Here is an 18,991-nt window from a genome sequence, read left to right as displayed (position 1 = left end):
AATGCACTAACATGAACAAACAATGAACAGCTGTATTTTTATTCACTAAAATTAACAAAGATTAATAACTACTGTAACAAATGTTTTGCTCATTGTTTGTTCATGTTAGTTAATATACTTAAAGTGTTACTGTTTTTTTTTTGTTTTTTTTTAAATCCCAAAACGTTTTACAATATTATTGCAGATGTTTGCCCTAACGGAAGCAGAGCGACGGCCATTGAGTTTAGGCCTGTCACAATTCCTCGATTGAATTAGAGTTCTCTATATTACAAAGTCCTCGATTGGGATTTACCGTAAGTTGTGTGTTCCATGTCCGCATTATTAGACCGTTTTCTAGGGCTGCACGATAAAACCATTTCAAATCCATAATGTATATGCCCCGCAGGTTTAATATATATGTACTTTATCTACATGCGTCTCCGGTTACAGTACATGCTGTTCCACTTGAACCGTTCTCATTTACATGAGTGGAGCGACTCCATCTCTGCATGCTGTGAGTTTGTGTTGCTAATAACGTTTATCTGGGGAACACAATGTGTGCCATTTCAGCACATTTAAAAAGTCATTTATAAACCTACTCCAATGCAGGAAAATAGGTCATTATGTTTTTAAATATTCAAACTGTTAATCGGGATTTTAAAATAAAAGTTTAAACCATGTTTTTATGTCCTCGTGTTCTTGTTCAAGAAATTACCTATGGCTGTTGCGTTTATATCATAAAGAAGTGTCTAAATATAAAAAAATTAAGCTTAGATGTAATTTTGTCTGCAAAAGTGCCCTTCTGCAGGCATTAGTTATAATACACAATGTACAGATGATTGTTTTTATTATGTATTTTAACAGTGTTTTCATTGAAACCACATGATTACTTGCTTTTGATACTTTATTTGAATCAAATATTATTGCCTCATTGTCATTACATTTGTTTAAGCCATTTTAAAAGTTTAGGTCTATTTTTTTAATCAGATCACTGGATTAATCGCCAAAATAATCGACTGATTACTCGTATCAAAATAATCATTAGTGCCAGCCTTAATATGGTTGACCTATAGTTGAAGAACACATTTGTTTGTTTAATATTGTGCAATGATAATTTCATTTACATTTAATTGGAAGGACCAGGCATTACATTTAATCATTTAGCAGATGCTTTTGTCCCAAGTGACTTATGTGGAGAGCAGCATAATGTACAAAATAAAAGGGATGTACAATATATGCTGTTTATAATTTTACTGTAGTTAAAGCTGAATCATAAAGAGAAGGAGGGACACCTTGTGGTTGGAGTATCTCAAGATGTGAAGTAATAGTCTGGAGTCTGATTTTCTTTGGGAATTGTATATATATCACGAACCTTAAACAACAAAAGCAGTTATTACTGTGCTAACTAACATGGAGCTGAAATGGGTACTTCTTTTGGGTGAGTGAAATGTCTTACTCCACGTGTGTGAGGGATATATTTGTGATGTAGGTAAGTCGGACAAATGCTTCGTGTCAGAGATGGTATGAAAAAAACTAATTAACTACGTTAAGCTCGACGATTTCCGTTGTTAGACAGAAACCAAAGGGCCATAGGAAATTATTATTGTCGTGCACCAACACGGACCCCGTGGAGAGTGAAGACCGATTGATAGCGATGAATGAGGAAATAGTGCGTGTAATTTTCAAGAAGTTAACACAAATCATGTTCGCGATCACGGAAGTTACTCGGATGTTTGTCTGATTTTCCATTGGTTTTTTAAAGCTTTTGCTTCGTGTCGAATTTTCTACTCACTTTCCGTTCTGTTCAAGAATTGTCTTTAATAGATCAGGGCGTGTTGTCCCTCACAAGGACGATTAGCTCTGTCGAAGATTACTTCAGAAAATAATTTAGACTCGTCACATGTGAGCAATTGCGTTTAAACAGGAATATTTCTTTATGACTTTTGGTTATTTTCAGGCAAGCAAGTTACAAAAATGCCAGCTTATACAAATATAGCCGCAGGTAGCTATTATTTTTTGTCTGCCCTACAGGTAGCTATAAAAGAGAGAACAGTTTCGTCATGTCACTCGTAAAAAAAAACTCATCTAAACTACAGAATACTAGGCGAACGTTGCAATTTTACAAACATTAAAATGCAATATATTGACTTAATTTAGCATTTACAGCTTCTCTGCGTCTTGAATAGAGATGAGCAAAATAGATTAAGATTTTCATTCAACCTCATAAAAAAATATTATAGTGACGAATATCAGTGTGGCGGTTGGAGTGGCCGTTATAAATTTAAATTCTGAACGCGCGTATTTCTGTGGAAAAATGTCTTGAGCGCGTGTCTCTAAAGCCAGGAGGATTAAAGCACTCACACAGATAGCCTAATAATACGATTTATGTATGTTATCCACTACATACTTTGTCAGATGTGTAATCAATGCGGTTTGGCTGCATAGCATGTACACATTTCATGATGTTCAGCATTGTGTGTAGACAGCAACATACAAAGTTATACGGAGTTATGCTGTATTTTCTTTCTCTTCCCAGGTCTCCTCCTTCCATCATGTAGTGGATGTGCCATTGGATATAAATTTGTTGAAAAAAAATGTGTTGGTAATTGAATTAGTACAAACGTATGAGTGTTGTGACGTCTTCATGTAACGTTATGCATAATGGATGTGATCAACTAACTTCTAAAATACCATATTTTCTTCTCTTTTGCAGATGTGGATGAGTGTGCGATGATTGTGTGTGGCGATAACTTCAAGTGTGTAAATACAGATGGAAGTTACCATTGCACCTGTAATAACGGGTTCGGAAGGACCACCGAAGCAGGACCATGTTATGGTGTGAGAGAGGATTGTGGAGTCCTCCTTATTTACATGTCTACATTTACAATTATTAATTTAGCACTTTAATCCAACCCAGATAGCAAACTGACATTGAATCAACGTGGAAACGACGTCTCTCATGACATTGAAACAACGTTGATTTGCTCATCGAATTAACGTTGAACCAACGTCAGACGCGGCATTCTTTAAAGCTAAATGAAATCGAAAATTGGTTTGCTTTCATAACCTTGAAACAACGCGTTGATTTCAAGTTGATTTTCCGTTAGTTTTGAAAGAATGACGCATCTGACGTTGGTTCAACGTTAATTCGATGAGCAAAACGATGTCAGATCAACGTTGTTTCGATGTCATATTTCCACGTTGATTCAATGTCAGTTTGCTATCTGGGAAATGACTTAGAAAACATGGTAAAAAGCAGCTAATGACAAGAGACACAATATTTACAGTTCATCATCCTGACTTAATGTAGAAGCTTAAACTGGATGTAATTTAGAATTATATAATTATAATGCCAAATGCTGTCTTTCACTCCTGTCAGATACAGACGAGTATTGTCGAAAATAAATTTCCCTGTTGACACTTTATTGGCATTTTCATGACCATAAATGAAAAAGTCACATATTTTCAAGAAAGGCATCATAGGGTTGACTAGTGTTTCCGACAGCTCGACAATCAAAATGGGTCAAATTGACCCGCCAACTTAAAATATGATCATTTTGATGGGACAACACATCTTCCCATAACCTAGACTGTTCTAAAATAACACAAACAGTACAAAAAAAGTATGTTCTCACTCATCTTTTCTCTCTCTCTCAGACATCAATGAGTGTACAGATCCAGATGTTTGCGGCACAAACGCAGTCTGCATAAATCATCCAGGCAGCTTCATCTGCGAATGTCACCCAGGTTACAGTAACTACGGCAACAACCAGTCAAAATGCACCAGTGAGTGTTATAGCAGCAGGGCAAACTATTATTCGCTTCATTTTAGATGCCCCGATGCAGTTTTTAGGTTGTTCTTATAGACGTTGGTGAGTGTTAGCTACTGACCTCTGCTGATGTTGTGCACAGAAATGGACTGTGATCAGTTTAAACCTCGGCCTGATGCAGAACACACTCCGGACAAGGTAGAATGTGTACTTCTGCTTATTTTGATTACTATTATATTTATTAGATGCCAGGCTATCATGGTTTGTAAATGTTAAGATAAAATGTTCTTAAAATAACATTTATATGATGCTCTTTTAACTTTGTTCATACGTGTGGTTCTCATGAACAGTCTTGGAGCATCTTTATGATGGTTTTACTTGATGAGTGTTCTCATAGTTTTGACAGAAAATGTTTACAGAACAAAATCCCCAATGATTTTATTTATATTTACTGAAATACTAACGTCAACATTCTTGGAATATTACCAACAAAAAAAGCATTCAGAGTATTTTATATTGAGTACAGGCTAGGAGAATGTTGTGTTAACATTTGTATGATTTAGAAATCTCGGTTCCCACAAAGATAAATAGACTCTGTTATCTGTTTGTATTCCTTTAGTTGAAGCATTTGATGTCACTGTTGAAGAACAGCTGTGAGTCTCTGAATGATCCACAGGGAGAACATTTCACCGGGAAGGAGTTACTGGAGGTTAAACACACACTGAATGATATATTCTCATAGTAGTTTGTGTACATGCTTTGATGAATATCACTGATTCATTTCACAGAACTTGTGCAATTCCACTGATGATCTGCTGTCGGACGGAAACATCGCTGACGGCGAGACGATGAGTCAGTTTCTGTTTGCCGTGGAGAACAGCATGCGTCTGATTGGACCTCAGCTTAAAGAGCCTGTGACCAGGATGGAGATGCACAACACCTGTGAGACACAAACGTTAATCCCCTAAATGTGCTGCGTTTAGTCAAGATTGTTTAATTAAGTGTGATCATGTGATTCACAGTCGCTGAGGTTGCAGTCAGGCGGGGTCAGACTCCGCCCAGTGGGCGTGTCACTCTGAGCACAGACTCCGCCCTCTTCAACACCAGCTGGGAAACAGTAGTAGGGAAATCATATCCAGGTACAAATACACTTACTAACACGCAGACACATTCCCAAACTGTTCCAGAAAGTTGGGAGCGTGAATTTGTCCAAAATGTCTTGGTATTGAATAGCGTATTGGTCCAAAAAGAGTTTCTTTCACTGGAACTAAGAGGCCAATCCCTGAAAAACAACCCCACACCATAATCCCCCCTCCACCAAATATTACACTTGGCACAATGCAGTCAGGCAAGCACCGTTCTCCTTGCAACCGCCAAACTCGGACTCGGATTTTATACAACTGTGGCCATGGAAGTGATCGAACCTCTGAATTCAATGATTTGGAGGGCTGTCCTAATACTTTTGGCAATATAGTGTATATTGTACATATAAAAGCATGAGCGCATTCATGATAAGATGTGAATGTTGTTTTCCTTTAGGTTTTGCGTTTGTGGCGCTGGTTAGTTTTAAAGATATGAACTCATCCAGTGATTTGTTGCACAAGATGAGCGAATCATCCAGTGATCTGTTGCACAAGATGAGCGAATCATCACAGGAGCAGGAGAGCAGAGAGAGAAAAATCACTTATCAACTCAACTCGAAGGTGGTGACGGCCGTCGTCAGTAATCCAGAAACCAAAGAGCTGTCTGAGCCGGTGACGCTCATCTTTACACACGAGCAGGTGAAGATGCCGACCAACACAACAACTCAGTGACTTGACAGTTACAAATGAAAAAACTACCACATAAAAATGTATAGCTGATTTGTTACTGGTCCAAAATGGTCAACCAGTTTGCTTCAACTAATGACCTGCTTAGTTAGACCAGCAGAAAACAAGTCTACCGTGTGCCCAAACTTTTCTCATCAGGGTTTAAAGAGATTATAATGCCGTTTTAAAGTGCCAGAATGCATTTACTAGAGCCCGACCGATAAAGGATTTTGAAGGCCGATACCAATACAAATATTTGTTGGTTTTAAAATCCGATATTCCGATATATCGGCCGATATATATATATTTTTTTTTTCGAAACACGCAACAAAAACATTCCCTAACATTAGTTATTTGTAGTTATTTATGAGTTTTAACTAAAATGATATGATAATGCATTTTATAAAGAAACTTGTCACAACAGAACAGAGTGATGACTGAGCGCCCTCTGGTGGACAAACTACAACTCCAACACTCATGACATGGGCTGTTTTTATTTTAGTTTTTAAATATTCATTTATCGGCCATTATAACTGCCGATACCGATAGTTTGTAAAATGCCTAATATCGGCTGATATTAGCCGATATATCGGTCTGGCTCTAGCATTTACACAAGATTTACAACTGCAGAATGCGTGTGCGAAATTGAAAAATACAAATGATGACTTAAGGCCTTCTAAAATGTGACTGTAGAAATGATAAAATACGCAAAAGTGGCGTTGCGTTTTCACTTTTTATTCTGCGTTTAGATTAGCGTAATGGTTGGGAAATCTGCGTGTATAGGGTGACGCAAAAGTGTGTAAATTTCGATGTAGTGTGCACTCCAGGCGGCTAGGTGGCAATGTGGAGCGCTGCCACACAACAACACCAAGTCCGCGCGTCTGCATACAGCCTTCACTGCGCCTTCTCTTATCAGTAATACTATGTGAGAATGTTTCGTACAATGGTTTAATTTTTTTGCGTTTTTAAGCCTCGTCGCCGTGTAAACGAAAGGCACATCCGATAAAATATTTGTACGTTTTCACCCGGAATCGTTCTCGTGTCTCGTAAACAGGGCCTTAGTTCATGCACGCACACACTTTGCGTTTTCCATTAGTTTACAACTTTTCGTGTTCCTTGTTTCCAAAACGGTTCTTCTCACTTCTTCAGGAGAGGGCGGAGTCTGAGGGCGTGGCTTATTCCTGTGTGTTCTGGAATGAGGCTGAGGGGGCGTGGTCTGGGCGTGGCTGTGAGGAGGCGTGGTCTAACAGCACTCATACAGCGTGTTCCTGCACTCATCTCAGTAGTTTCGCTGTACTGATGGCCCTTTATCCCATACAGGTACATCTGTGACCTAGAAAAAACAGATTTCACACATTTAATTCAGATTTTAGATGAAATGATGATGATTTTTTCCCTCTTCCTCTCCCTCAGGACTCGTTTGAGCTGGTGTTGATCACTCGTGTGGGTTTAGTTCTGTCTCTGCTCTGTTTATTTCTCTGTATCCTGACGTTTCGGTTCTGCCGCACGATCCAAGGAACCCGAAACAGCATTCATCTTCACCTGAGCGTGTGCCTCTTCATCGCAGACCTCGTCTTCCTCTGCGGGATCTCCAGCACTCACGATCGGGTGTGTGTCTTATGTCTTATATCTTATGTATATATGGGAGCTTTGAAGTCTAAAAGCTACATTTTTCACTGATTTAGTTAGAATATTATGTGTTTTATTATTGACACTGTGTTTAAACTGTAGATTCATAAAAATAACATCATCCAGATAGACCACTATATAAGTTTGTCATTAAAGCATAACCATGAACACCTGATCACATTTTATCTGGGCTTGTTTTTCTTAAACAAATGTGTCTTATAAACACAGTTAAACCTGTCAGAAAAAATATAACGTTTGACGGTCAAGAGCCCAACTAAAGCGCACACTGATCACCATAATGGTGACTTCACACAAACCATCTAAACCTCTGTTAATTCTCAATAAGAGCCGTAGCTGAATAATAGCTCAATTATAGACGTCTGACAGAAATAAAGTCAGTCTGCTTAGTATAGTTTAATGTTTCAATAGTTCATTGTGTTTTTCGTTTTCTCTCAGGTTGGGTGTGGGATTGTGGCCGGGCTTCTTCATTTCTTCTTCTTGTCTGCGTTCTGCTGGATGCTGCTGGAGGGGGTTCAGCTCTACCGGATGGTTGTGCTGGTGTTTCACACCACATTAAAACATGTCTACATGTATGCGGTGGGATACGGAGTCCCTCTCGTCATCGTCATTATCTCTGCCATCTCCTTCCCAAAGGGATACGGCACCGATCGACAGTGAGTGTCTAAACCTCTAGTGTGTGTGTGTGTGTGTGTGCCAGCTCTCTGAATCAGTCTTATCTCAGTTATTATTGTAGTTTTATTATTGTAAAATAAATAATTAAATAAATTTTGTTTTTGTTAACGATAATAATAACCTTATTTAGATATAAAAATCACTCTTTCCATCAAGTATTAAATAGAAGTATTAAATAAATAAAAAATGTATATAGATAAAAACCCTATGAATCAAAATTCGATGTTGAACCCATCTACAACTTTACTTTTGGCTGATATGCACACTTAAAATTGCATATGATTTCCTATCAGCAGAACGGGCCAAACGTTTTGATGATTCGCCTTGTTTGCAAAGAAATCATGCATATCAAGTTTCATGACGAAATTTACAGTATATAAATGAAAAGCTATTAAAAATGTCTTAGAAGTCTTTGATATGTGACGCCCAGAATGGTTACAAAGCTCCAAAGAAGCAAAATATAAATGTATGTGTTTTGTTATGTAGATTTCTCAACTCCTCTCGAAGGGGACTAACATTTATGCTTATGGAAGATGCTTTTATCCAAAGGAATGCAACTTATAGCGTACATTTTTCAAAGCTGCGATTTTGGTCAAGTCAAGTTCACCCTCACCATAAAGTTCATACCCATATTTTTAATGTAATACAACGACACACAGTAATACTCAGTATAAAAGGGTCATTCTGAACCAGAACTACAGGTTAACTCTATTCAAAATGCAAGAGATTCATGTCTTTCTGTCACCGATCAGGTGTATTAATTGAATGTAGATAATAAAATGCACAAAACTCGCATCAACACTACCGCCTGATCTCCAACAGGGAAAACTCCTGTGTCAATAATTCATTGTTAGGCTTCAGAAACTTCAGGGTCAAACATCAACTCAGAAGCTGTAAATCCAGATGAATCATTCACAGTCTCTGAAGGCCAATGATTTTCCAGTCTCGACATGTTGTAATTAGATATATTACAGTACTTTCTGTGGAAGAGCGAAGGCGGCCAGCAGGCCGTGATGACATCATGCTATTATCTTTAACTCAAACTGAAGACGTTAAAAATGTAAATACTGGGGTGAAAAAAAGTTTACTGAGGAAAAAAATGCGTGTGTTTATAACCATGTGACTGGTTTATCATTCCAGCTGTTGGCTCTCTCTAGATGGTTATTTTATCTTGAGTTTTTTCGCACCCGTCTGCATCATCGTCCTCCTCAACTGTTTCTTCTTCGTCATCACTGTGTGGAAACTGGCCAACAAATTCTCCAGTCTCAATCCAGACCTCTCCAAACTCAAACAGATCAGGTGTGTGTCAATTTTACTCAAATTCGTATACTATTGTAGTTTTTATTATTATTATTTTTATTGCAGGAGTTTTACGATGACCGCAGTGGCTCAGCTGTGTGTTCTCGGAGGGACGTGGGTCTTCGGCTTCTTCCTCTTCCAGGAGAACGGGACTGAAGTCATGTTGTACCTCTTCACCATCCTCAATAGCCTCCAGGGGGCGCTCATCTTCATCATGCACTGCCTGCTGTCCAAACCGGTACTGACAGCAGAACACACATGATGAATGGCCTTCAACACACTGAAGGTTTGGTAACAGGGGATTGTTTTAGACACATCTCGCAGGACTTCAACAGTTTAACGTGACAGTTCACACAAACTCGAAACTCGGACGTATGTACAGATGTACTTATTGCTCTGAATTAGTGGTTGAATGATATACCGGTTTTGGAAACATGTTTTTGAAAGAAGTCTCTTATGCTCATCAAACCTGCATTTATTTGATCAAAAATACAGAAAAAATGGTAAAATTGTTAAATATTATTACAATTTAAAGTAATGGTTTTCTATTTTAATATACTTTAAATTAAAATTTATTTTTGTGTTGTAAAGCTGAATTTTGATCAGCCATTACTCCAGTCTTCAGTGTCACATGATCCTTCAGAAATCATTCAAATACTTTATCTCATAATGATTCATTTTTCAATACAATTTTTTTTTTAATTTAGTAAATTTGTAACAAATTGAAATTTCATTGCAGCAATTACGCATAGATTTAATTGTGTAATATCATATCGCCCTCTAGGGTTTGATCCGAAACAAACGGTAATTTATCGCTAAGTCAGTTAATTTGCATCAATTATTTTGTCTGTTTTGTCGCCCCCTTCAGGTCAGGGCGGAGTATCACAAACTGTTTGTCCGATTGTGTCCACATAATGAGAAAGGAGAATACAGTACCTGCCAGTCCAACAGCAGTCAGGTACGTCAAGCCGGTTTTTACTCGCATGCGAGGGTCTGCGTACGGTAAGGTGAACAGCATGTGTGTATTTTGCACACTAATCAGTTGTTCCACAAGGTGGCAGCACTGTCTCAGGCCGTTGTTTCCCAGTAGAAAACGAAACTAAAGAGACGAAACAACAACCACAGGCGCCCACATCGAGAGCCGTAACTTTAGTGTAAAAGAATACAAAGACTTTTTATTGGTCATAACGTCTGGAGAGACACTGAACAAAGATGAAACTTTCTGGAGCAATTGTTGACCTGTGTTCACACACCCTATCGAACGGAGTATACTATGAAAGGCTATTCAACTGTATGCATACAATAGTGTCCGTGTAAAAGTATATTTTGGGCTTAAGTGAGTGTGTTTGAGTGTTTGTGACATTCTTTCATTGACTTTCATAGAAACCTCTTCGGGTCGACAACAGCACTGGAGAGTCAGAGATATAAACTTCTGGTGGGTTTTTACAAACTCTCGAACACTATTGACTTTCAACGACAAACGAAGACCTTCAGCTCAACCTTTCCAGTCAGAAGATCTTTACGTGCTTTGCATCCTTCCGTTCGATGAGAATGTTGTAAATAAATAAATATTGTAGCTAATAACAGACATTCCTGTTAATAATACTGACCAATCACAGGTGTTTAAGTTACTGGTAGTGATAATCTGCAATCTTTCGAAGCGCTGAATGAGTTTGTGTAGCTTATTTGCAAATTTTACTAAAAATAAAAGCAAAATGTGAAAGCTATATTGGTAAGTGGAAACGGTTGATGAGCCGATACGTGTTCCTCTGCCGCCATCTACCGGTTATTTAATGTCTTTTAAAAAAATTTGTTAGTTTTCCTACATCGTGAAACATTTAGTTTTACAATTGAGGACAATATGTAGGATATTTTTTTGGTCATCACATTAAAAATAACTTTTAAATTGGATAATATTCATACTTCTGAATAAATATGTCATCAGGGTGCTTCTGTCTTTGTTGTTTTTTTGTGAAACTGGATGTTATATCATGCAAATTGCAGCTTGTTTAAAATAATCAATGTTGTATTGCTTTGAGGGAGATCTTGACATGATTATGCCACTAACGAATGTTAAAATAATCCATAAGTGAAAGGGAAACTGTAGTTGGGTTCATTTATGACGGCTTTACGATACATAAATGATCTGATCTGAGAGACTGGGGTTATTAAATAATACATGATCTTAACAGATAGTGTCTGTTTGTGTACTAATATTTCTTGAGTTTATTTTAAAATGCATTAAAAACATATTTTGTTTAAATAATTCTGTGCTGTTATTATGCTGATGATCAAACCATAAATATAGGTCTGATTTCTGCCCTGTTTTTTCTCAGTTCTGCCTCTTTCACAGGAATGTAACTTATGACAGAGTTACGCTGAGTGAAATGTGTTTATATTGGTAAAAACGTCATGGTCGTGTGAAAAGGACAAATCTTAGGAGTATTGAGAAGAGCAAAATGCGACCACACTTTAGCAGCAACCACTTCAGTTACTGTAAATGTGTGTTTCAGAATAATGAGGGTTTTCTGGATCTGAAAAGACTTTAATAGCTTTCGAGACTCAAACTTCTGCCAATTTTCTGAAGCGATTTATTTATTTATGTAAGCTTTACAATGTGTGTTGAAGAAAGACGTACTGTAGTTCTGTTTGAAGTTTCAGCGCATTATTATTATTGTCATTGCATTTGTTTTTGAACACTTTTGAGTCAAGAGTCAACCCAACAACTTTGCTTGTTAATTGCACTAATTTTGCTTATTCTGATCACTTATCCTGGGTTTTTTCTAAATGATGCATGTGTGTTTCAGAAATATTTGACATATTTTAATAGTTTCTACCTGTTGTGTTGAAAACATTTCTGTCGTATGTTCTCATTTTGTTTTACTTGGCATGTTTTGATCAGTTTTCTTATTTTATGTTCCCATGGCACGGAAGTAGATGGAAATATGTGAATGTTTTGGGTGGGTTTTGAAGAGCTGCAGGGCTGGAAATATAAGTACAGAAGCAAAGGGAGAACAGCTTCTCTCTTGTCTTGACACAAGCAGGAATACAGCAGAACGTATAGTGGAAAATCATTGAACAAATAACAGGCGAGAAATAACCTTTGCAGGATTTCATACATGGAGCTGAAATGGACACTTCTTTTGGGTGAGTAGCCTATATTGTTTTGCTCGGTTCACATGTGCAGTGAGTGAATATATATTTCTGGCGCAATTCAAGTGGATAGTGGTCAGACGGCTGCTGGGAACATGCAGAACTGAACCGTGCCTGTTTGTTTGTGTTGAGCAAGACTTCTTCAAAGTTGTCGATTTCTGTTTCTAGAAATGTGAAACCAGATAGCCTCGTCTCTCCCACCGCACCCCCACCCCTCGTGTAAGAAAGGCTTATAGTAAGGAAATGATTGTGAAATAGTGCAGCACAAAAGAGTTTTTCTCTTTAACCGCCCACAAGAATCCAGCGCATGCTCTGTGCTTTTCATGTTAGCTCCCTCTGCTGCTGCTTTTATGATGAAGGACAATGGGACATTGAAGCAAGATAACCACAGATGTATTTTTGGACGTTTTTCCAACATTTGTCTCATCAATCAGATATACTGATGTTAAAGGAGTAGTTCACTTAAAAAAAAAAAACTTTTGCTGATAATTTACTCGCCCCTATGTCATCCGAGATGTCCATGTCTTTCTTTCTTCAGTCGAAAAAAAATTAAGGTTTTTGATGAAAACATTCCAGGATTTTTCTCCTTATAATGAACTTCATTCGGGGACGGTTCAAGGTCCATGACAAAATTAACGAATCTTTTCATTTTCAAAAGATTTGTTCATTTACGAGTTCCAACAGGAGAGTCATGAACGCGCATCACAGAACAGAGCAAGGCGAGCATTTGAGCTTATAAAACTTAAACTTTGTTATTTATTTTTTAAATGAGCGATCGTTTCGCTTGATAAGACCCTTATTCATCATCTGGAATCGTTTAAAGCCATTTGAACAGTTTGCACTGAAACTCTCCCTTTGAACCGTTTGGTTCCGATTGAAGTCCATTATATGGAGAAAAATTTTCATCATGGTTTTCATCAAAAACCTTAATTTCTTTTCGACTGAAGAAAGAAAGACATGGACATCTTAGATGACATGGGGGTGAGCAAATTATCAGCAAAAGTTTTTTTTTAAAGTCAACTACTCCTTTTAGCATTAGCTGATGTAAAAAATAGAGCTAAAAAACTATCACGAAGTTATTGTGAGTTTTTACTATAGCTGTATTTTTTTTCCCTTTCTCTTTCAGGTCTCTGTCTGCCATCATGTGTTGTTGGTAATTATGACCTTTTCAAGTTTTAATGATCTGAACATTTAAAAGAGAAAGTATGTATAACTGTTGTTGTAGTCATACAACTCTTCATAAAGAGCTTCCCAACAGAACAGTACACAGATCGATTCGAGGAGTCCACCATATTCATTTAGTAGAAACTGAAATGGAGAGCTTCGATAGTAGACTAATTTTAATGGATGTGAAACACAGCAGTCGGTCAGAATTGTATTAGATGACGCTTAGTTGAACAAGCAGGGTTCAAACTTCACTTATTTACTGAAGAGCTGGTAGATTTACATATGGGGTATGTATGTGTCGTGTGGTTCTATAACAAATTAAACAAAGAAATAAACATTAGCATACATAAACATTAACAGCATTCAGTCTAACAAACCCAAAATAGAATAATTATTATACCACAAGAAGGGACTATAGCACATAAATGCGTTTAACTAGACATTCAGTACGACGCTGATCACCTCATGATAATCATCATCTCCAAAGTAACCATACAACCAATAATAACATAATGTCTCATACATAACGTAACGTAACATGCAGAAACTCCGAAAAGGTACTGAACAGAAAGTAATACAGGCAGATTTATGCTAATATTGTAATCAGGTACCGCCCGCGCTGATGAATATAGACTAACAGTTTCTACCCAACTAACGGAACAAACATGGAAAAATAAACTTACTTGGCAAGTAAGTTACTCACACGTCGGCGACCCAATGTAAATATATACCAGCAGAATAATCGTTGAATACTGAAACTGTCAAGCATATTTACGATGCATCTTGTCTCTCCCTCTGAACTCACCTCAGCGGAATGTCACTATAGCAACCACGCTTTGATTGGTCGAAATCGTCCAGGACATTTAAGGGCGTCCGGGCCTTTTGTGCAAAAACTGTATTATTATTTTTTTTTTTTACAAAACATAAAAGACACAATATTTGCAGTAGGCCTACATCATTTGCCAACTGCTCTCTTTCCCTCCTGTCAAATATAGAGTGTGCCCCTGAAAATGAATTTGACAGCTCTGGCGATTTCATGTTTTTGGGCCCATATGACTATGAAGAAGAAGGTACCTTTTCTAATTTTAGCAGAAACTCCAAATTGACTTGCACATTGTAGCTAAAAGGTTTTGGTCATAAAATGTTCGTCATTTTGGCTACATGTCTTTGCTTAAATTATAATTAATTTGTTCTAAAACAATTATTAATGCTAATTGCTCTTTCTTTTCTGTTGGATATAGACGGTTCATCTTCAGGCTCTGGTGATGTGGAGACAACAACAGAAATGTTTTTTCCGGGCTTATCTGATCTGGACTTTCAGACCACGACTGGCTCTAAATCAAAATGTGAGGGTGCCTCTTTATGCTATATTATGCTATATGTCCTATTGTGGTGTGTGGTAATGGCAGGTTGAAGGATGATGAAGGTTACAGCTAATCAATTACAGCACACTGGGTCAGCTAACCAATCACAGCACACTGGGTCAGCTAACCAATCACAGCACACTGGGTCAGCTAACCAATCACCCAAATACAATATCAAGACTTCATAAAATGGCATAAAAAATGCCACTTTAAAATGATTTAAATTGTAATAGTATTAATGTTCTCTCTCTCTCTCTCTCTCTCTCTCTCTCTCTCTCTCTCAGACATCGATGAGTGTACAGATCCAGATGTTTGCGGCTCAAACGCAGTCTGCATAAATCATCCAGGCAGCTTCATCTGCGAATGTCACCCGGGTTACAGTAACTACGGCAACAACCAGTCAAAATGCATTGGTGAGAATTTTAGCAGGTTCTGTTCATTAACAGCTAATGAGACTCTTGTAGAAGTTAATCAGCGCACTGTAGCCTTTTTACTTATTTTGATCTTTGCTGATGTTGTGCACAGAAATGGACTGTGATCAGTTTAAACCTCGACCTGATGCAGAACACACACCGGAGAAGGTAGAGTGTATACTTCTGCTTATTATGATTGTTATAATTATATTATTATATTATATGCCCAGCTAAAAGGGCACCTTCCCACATTTTTTTTCATTTTGAAAAAGTTATGTAAATGTTAAGATAAAATGTTCTTAAAATTACATTTGATGTTCATATATTATTAATATGTGTTCTCATTTCTTTGTGGAGAGAAAACTTCTTAACTAGAGTTGACACTATTCTGGAATTTTGGAAACTTCGATACGATATTTGAAAAATGGCGATATTCGATACCACAGGGAAAAAAACTGCCATATCGATTTTTTTTTAAATTATTATCTCATAATTGTTTGAACATTTTATTACATTTGATTTCTGTATGTCTTCCTTTAGTTGAAGCATTTGATGTCACTGTTGAAGAACAGCTGTGAGTCTCTGAATGACACACAGGGAGAACATTTGACCGGGAAGGAGTTACTGGAGGTTAAACACACACTGCATCATATATTCTCATAGTAGTTTGTGTACATGCACTTGCACAGTGGCTAAATGAAATTAATTTCACAGAACTTTTGCAATTCCACCGATGATCTGCTGTCGGACGGAAACATCGCTGACGGCGAGACGATGAGTCAGTTTCTGGACACGGTGGAGAAAGGCATGCGTCTGATTGGACCTCAGCTTAAAGAGCCTGTGAGCAGAATGGAGACGCACAACACCTGTGAGACACAAACATTTACAGTTTACACATTATCTCACTGTGTTACTGAGTGGAAATCATACTCGGTTACTAGTAACGTGACCTCGGTTCACCTGAGAGTATGGTCACTTCGTATTGTGTAGCTACTCCTTTTCCTCAAAATATTGAAGCAATAATTTAAAACGCAGATAATGGCTCATCCAATGGCCGAGTGCCCCAATCAACTGACTTGGCGCCAGGTACGTCAGAGAGCGCCTAAATGGGCGTGGCCTAAACCCAGTGTTGTAGTCGAGACCAGCTCACTCGAGTCCGAGTCGAGACCGAGACCAAAGAGAGTCGAGTCCGAGTCGAGACCGTGACCAAAGAGAGTGGAGTCCGAGTTGAGACCGAGACCAAAGGGAGTCGAGTCCGAGTCGAGACCGAGACCAAAGAGAGTCGAGACCAAAGAGAGTCGAGTCCGAGACCAAAGGAAGTCGAGTCCGAGTCGAGACCGAGACCAAAGGGAGTTGAGTCCGAGTCGAGACCGAGACCAAAGAGAGTCGAGTCCGAGTCGAGACCAAAGAGAGTCGAGTCCGAGTCGAGACCGAGACCAAAGAGAGTCGAGTCCGAGTCGAGACCGAGACCATAGAGGGTCGAGTCCGAGTCGAGACTGAGACCAAAGACAGTCTAGTCCGAGTCGAGACCGAGACCATAGAGGGTCGAGTCCAAGTCGAGACCGAGACCAAAGAGAGTCGAGTCCGAGTCGAGACCAAGACCAAAGAGAGTCGAGTCCGAATCGAGACCGAGACCATAGAGGGTCGAGTCCAAGTCGAGACTGAGACCAAAGAGAGTTGAGTCCAAGTCGAGACCGAGACCAAAGGGAGTCGAGTCAAGACCGAGTCCGAGTCGAGACCGAGACCAAACAGAGTCGAGTCCGAGTCGAGATCGAGACCATAGAGGGCCGAGTCCAAGTCGAGACTGAGACCAAAGACAGTCTAGTCTGAGTCGAGACCGAGGCATTAGAGTCGGGCGCTCTAACAAGGAGGCCAAAGACTGCAGTCTCTAGCATCTGTCGCTAGTTTGCCTATTGAGATCAGGGGGGTGAGGTTTACTAGCACAGCAACTACTAGCTGGCCTCCGTTACACTCACCACCCTAAACCTTACTCTCATCCGGGTCACGGCACCACTGTAACCCCTCCACCCGGATCCCACTCGACCCGCTCCGAGCGGGCCTCGAACCCGGGTCTCCGGCATGAGAGTCGGGCACTCTAACAAGGAGGCTAAAGACTGCAGCCTCAAGCGTCTGTCGCTAGAGCGCCTATTGAGATCAGGGGAGTGAGGTTTACTCGCACAGCAACTACTAGCTGGCCTCCGTTACAAAGTAGGGGGCACCAATCGGCGCCAAGTCAGTTGATTGGGTCGCGCGTCTGAGGCGTATTGCTTCAATATTTTGAGGAAAAGGAGTTTCCCCACTGTGTATTAGCTACACTAGGCGAAGTGACCATTCTCGAAAGGGAAAATGTTTAAAATGTGCATAAAAAACTGATATTGAGTACTGGAGGTACTGAAAGCAGTTGTTCTGTGTGATCATGTGATTCACAGTCGCTGAGGTTGCAGTCAGGCGGGGTCAGGCTCCGCCCAGTGGGCGTGTCATTCTGAGCACAGACTCCGCCCTCTTCAACACCAGCTGGGAAACAGTTGTAGGGAAATCATATCCAGGTACAAATACACACATGCACATATATGTACTTATGAAAGCATCAGTGCATTCAAGACCAGATGTGAATCTCTTTTAGGTTTTGCGTTTGTGGCGCTGGTCAGTTTTAATGATATGAACTCATCCAGCGATCAGTTTCACACGATGAGCAGAGAGAGATCAGACTATAGAGACAGAAACATCACTTATCGGCTCAACTCGAAGGTGGTGACAGTGGTCGTCAGTAATCCAGAAACCAAACAGCTGTCTGAGCCGGTGACGATCATCTTTACACACGAGCAGGTGAAGATGTTAATCAGTTGAGTAGTTAAAAATGAAAAACCAAATAAATGTGAATTACCCGTTTGAAAATCCTGGGTTATCTTTATTCGCCATTTTTTATGATCACAAGTTCGGATCTTGTGGCACGCTCATAAACTTTTCAGGCAGATGTTCACATATTCCTCATTTCCTAAACGGTTCTTCTCACTTCTTCAGGAGAGGGCGGAGTCTGAGGGCGTGGCTTATTCCTGTGTGTTCTGGAATGAGACAGAGGGGGCGTGGTCTGGGCGGGGCTGTGAGAGGGTGTGGTCTAATGACACTCATACAAAGTGTTCCTATTCTCATCTCAGTAGTTTCGCTCTGCTCATGGCCCTCTACCCTGTCCAGGTACATCTGTGACATATTTCAGATTTGAGACTTATTTATGATGATATTAACCCGTCGGTTTGCTCTTCCTCTCCCTCAGGACTCGTTTGAGCTGGTGTTGATCACTCGTGTGGGTTTAGTTCTGTCTCTGCTCTGTTTATTTCTCTGTATCCTGACGTTTCGGTTCTGCCGCTCCATCCAAGGAACCCGAAACAGCATTCATCTTCATCTGAGCGTGTGCCTCTTCATCGCAGACCTCGTCTTCCTCTGCGGGATCTCCAGCACTCACAATCAGGTGTGTTCAAATGAGAAAACAAGTGTCAGTTGTGAAGGAATTGTTTGGATGTTGTCAGAAAATCGGATTTGGGCATCAAGACCTGCAGTGTAAATGCAGCCTTTGATGGTATGTGTCCCCGTCACAACACTGGGCGTTAAGACCCACACAGACCACAGGGAGAGCGCCCCCTCCTGGCCTCACTAACACCTCTTCCAGCAGCAACCTGGGTTCCCCAGGAGTCTCCCATCCAGGTAATGACCAGGCTCAG

At 39.5% G+C, this 18,991-nt stretch overlaps 2 protein-coding genes and 1 long non-coding RNA gene across 11 annotated transcripts in view; all 3 read left to right on the top strand.

Moving 5' to 3' along the window:
• Window positions 1-18,991, top strand: part of LOC120487728 (adhesion G protein-coupled receptor E5) — a 49,922-nt gene that overhangs the window by 24,247 nt on the left and 6,684 nt on the right. For all 4 annotated transcript variants that reach the window (XR_016168982.1, XM_089132693.1, XM_089132691.1 and 1 more), the window contains 8 exons: window positions 15,147-15,275; window positions 15,388-15,443; window positions 15,816-15,905; window positions 15,990-16,143; window positions 17,705-17,821; window positions 17,899-18,101; window positions 18,297-18,467; window positions 18,547-18,741. Coding sequence is in view for 3 of the 4 variants with exons in the window: in XM_089132693.1 (XP_088988819.1) it covers window positions 15,147-15,275; window positions 15,388-15,443; window positions 15,816-15,905; window positions 15,990-16,143; window positions 17,705-17,821; window positions 17,899-18,101; window positions 18,297-18,467; window positions 18,547-18,741 (1,115 nt within the window). In the remaining variant the exon portion in view is untranslated. The remainder of the gene's footprint in view (window positions 1-15,146; window positions 15,276-15,387; window positions 15,444-15,815; window positions 15,906-15,989; window positions 16,144-17,704; window positions 17,822-17,898; window positions 18,102-18,296; window positions 18,468-18,546; window positions 18,742-18,991) is intronic.
• Window positions 1,151-11,430, top strand: LOC120487757 (adhesion G protein-coupled receptor E5). 6 transcript variants are annotated; one of them, XM_089132700.1, is made up of 17 exons: window positions 1,158-1,417; window positions 2,516-2,581; window positions 2,693-2,815; window positions 3,637-3,765; window positions 3,892-3,947; window positions 4,369-4,458; window positions 4,538-4,691; window positions 4,772-4,888; window positions 5,289-5,341; window positions 5,375-5,530; window positions 6,707-6,877; window positions 6,971-7,165; window positions 7,643-7,860; window positions 9,020-9,178; window positions 9,245-9,416; window positions 10,047-10,136; window positions 10,562-11,430. In XM_089132700.1, exons 1-17 carry the CDS (start codon window positions 1,390-1,392, stop codon window positions 10,604-10,606), a joined length of 2,022 nt encoding a protein of 673 aa, XP_088988826.1. In that variant the 5' UTR covers window positions 1,158-1,389; the 3' UTR covers window positions 10,607-11,430. The 6 variants fall into 6 exon arrangements, 5 of the variants coding, with proteins under 5 accessions (XP_039540054.2, XP_088988826.1, XP_039540063.2 ...); XM_039684120.2 differs by having other exon boundaries at window positions 1,157-1,417; window positions 5,289-5,530; XM_089132701.1 differs by lacking the exon at window positions 1,158-1,417 and adding an exon at window positions 1,459-1,648 and having other exon boundaries at window positions 5,289-5,530.
• On the top strand, window positions 11,732-14,912 carry LOC148978422 (uncharacterized). The gene is made up of 5 exons (XR_016169043.1): window positions 11,732-12,325; window positions 13,458-13,484; window positions 14,494-14,568; window positions 14,740-14,844; window positions 14,908-14,912. It is a non-coding gene; the product is annotated as an uncharacterized LOC148978422 (long non-coding RNA).

This window comes from Pimephales promelas, chromosome 6 (assembly GCF_988280905.1).
Source record: "Pimephales promelas chromosome 6, fPimPro1.hap1.1, whole genome shotgun sequence".
Classification (NCBI taxonomy): Eukaryota; Metazoa; Chordata; class Actinopteri; order Cypriniformes; family Leuciscidae; genus Pimephales; species Pimephales promelas.
Note: the sequence above shows the minus strand (reverse complement) of the source record. Positions and strands in the feature narration are given on the sequence as shown.

Excerpts from the sequence above, each read along its gene's own strand:
- LOC120487757 (XM_039684120.2), top strand. The coding sequence starts at position 1,390 with ATGGAGCTGAAATGGGTACTTCTTTTGG. Across the intron at positions 3,948-4,368 it reads CAGAACACACTCCGGACAAG|TTGAAGCATTTGATGTCACT; the intron begins GTAGAATGTGTA and ends GTATTCCTTTAG. Across the intron at positions 10,137-10,561 it reads GCCAGTCCAACAGCAGTCAG|AAACCTCTTCGGGTCGACAA; the intron begins GTACGTCAAGCC and ends TGACTTTCATAG.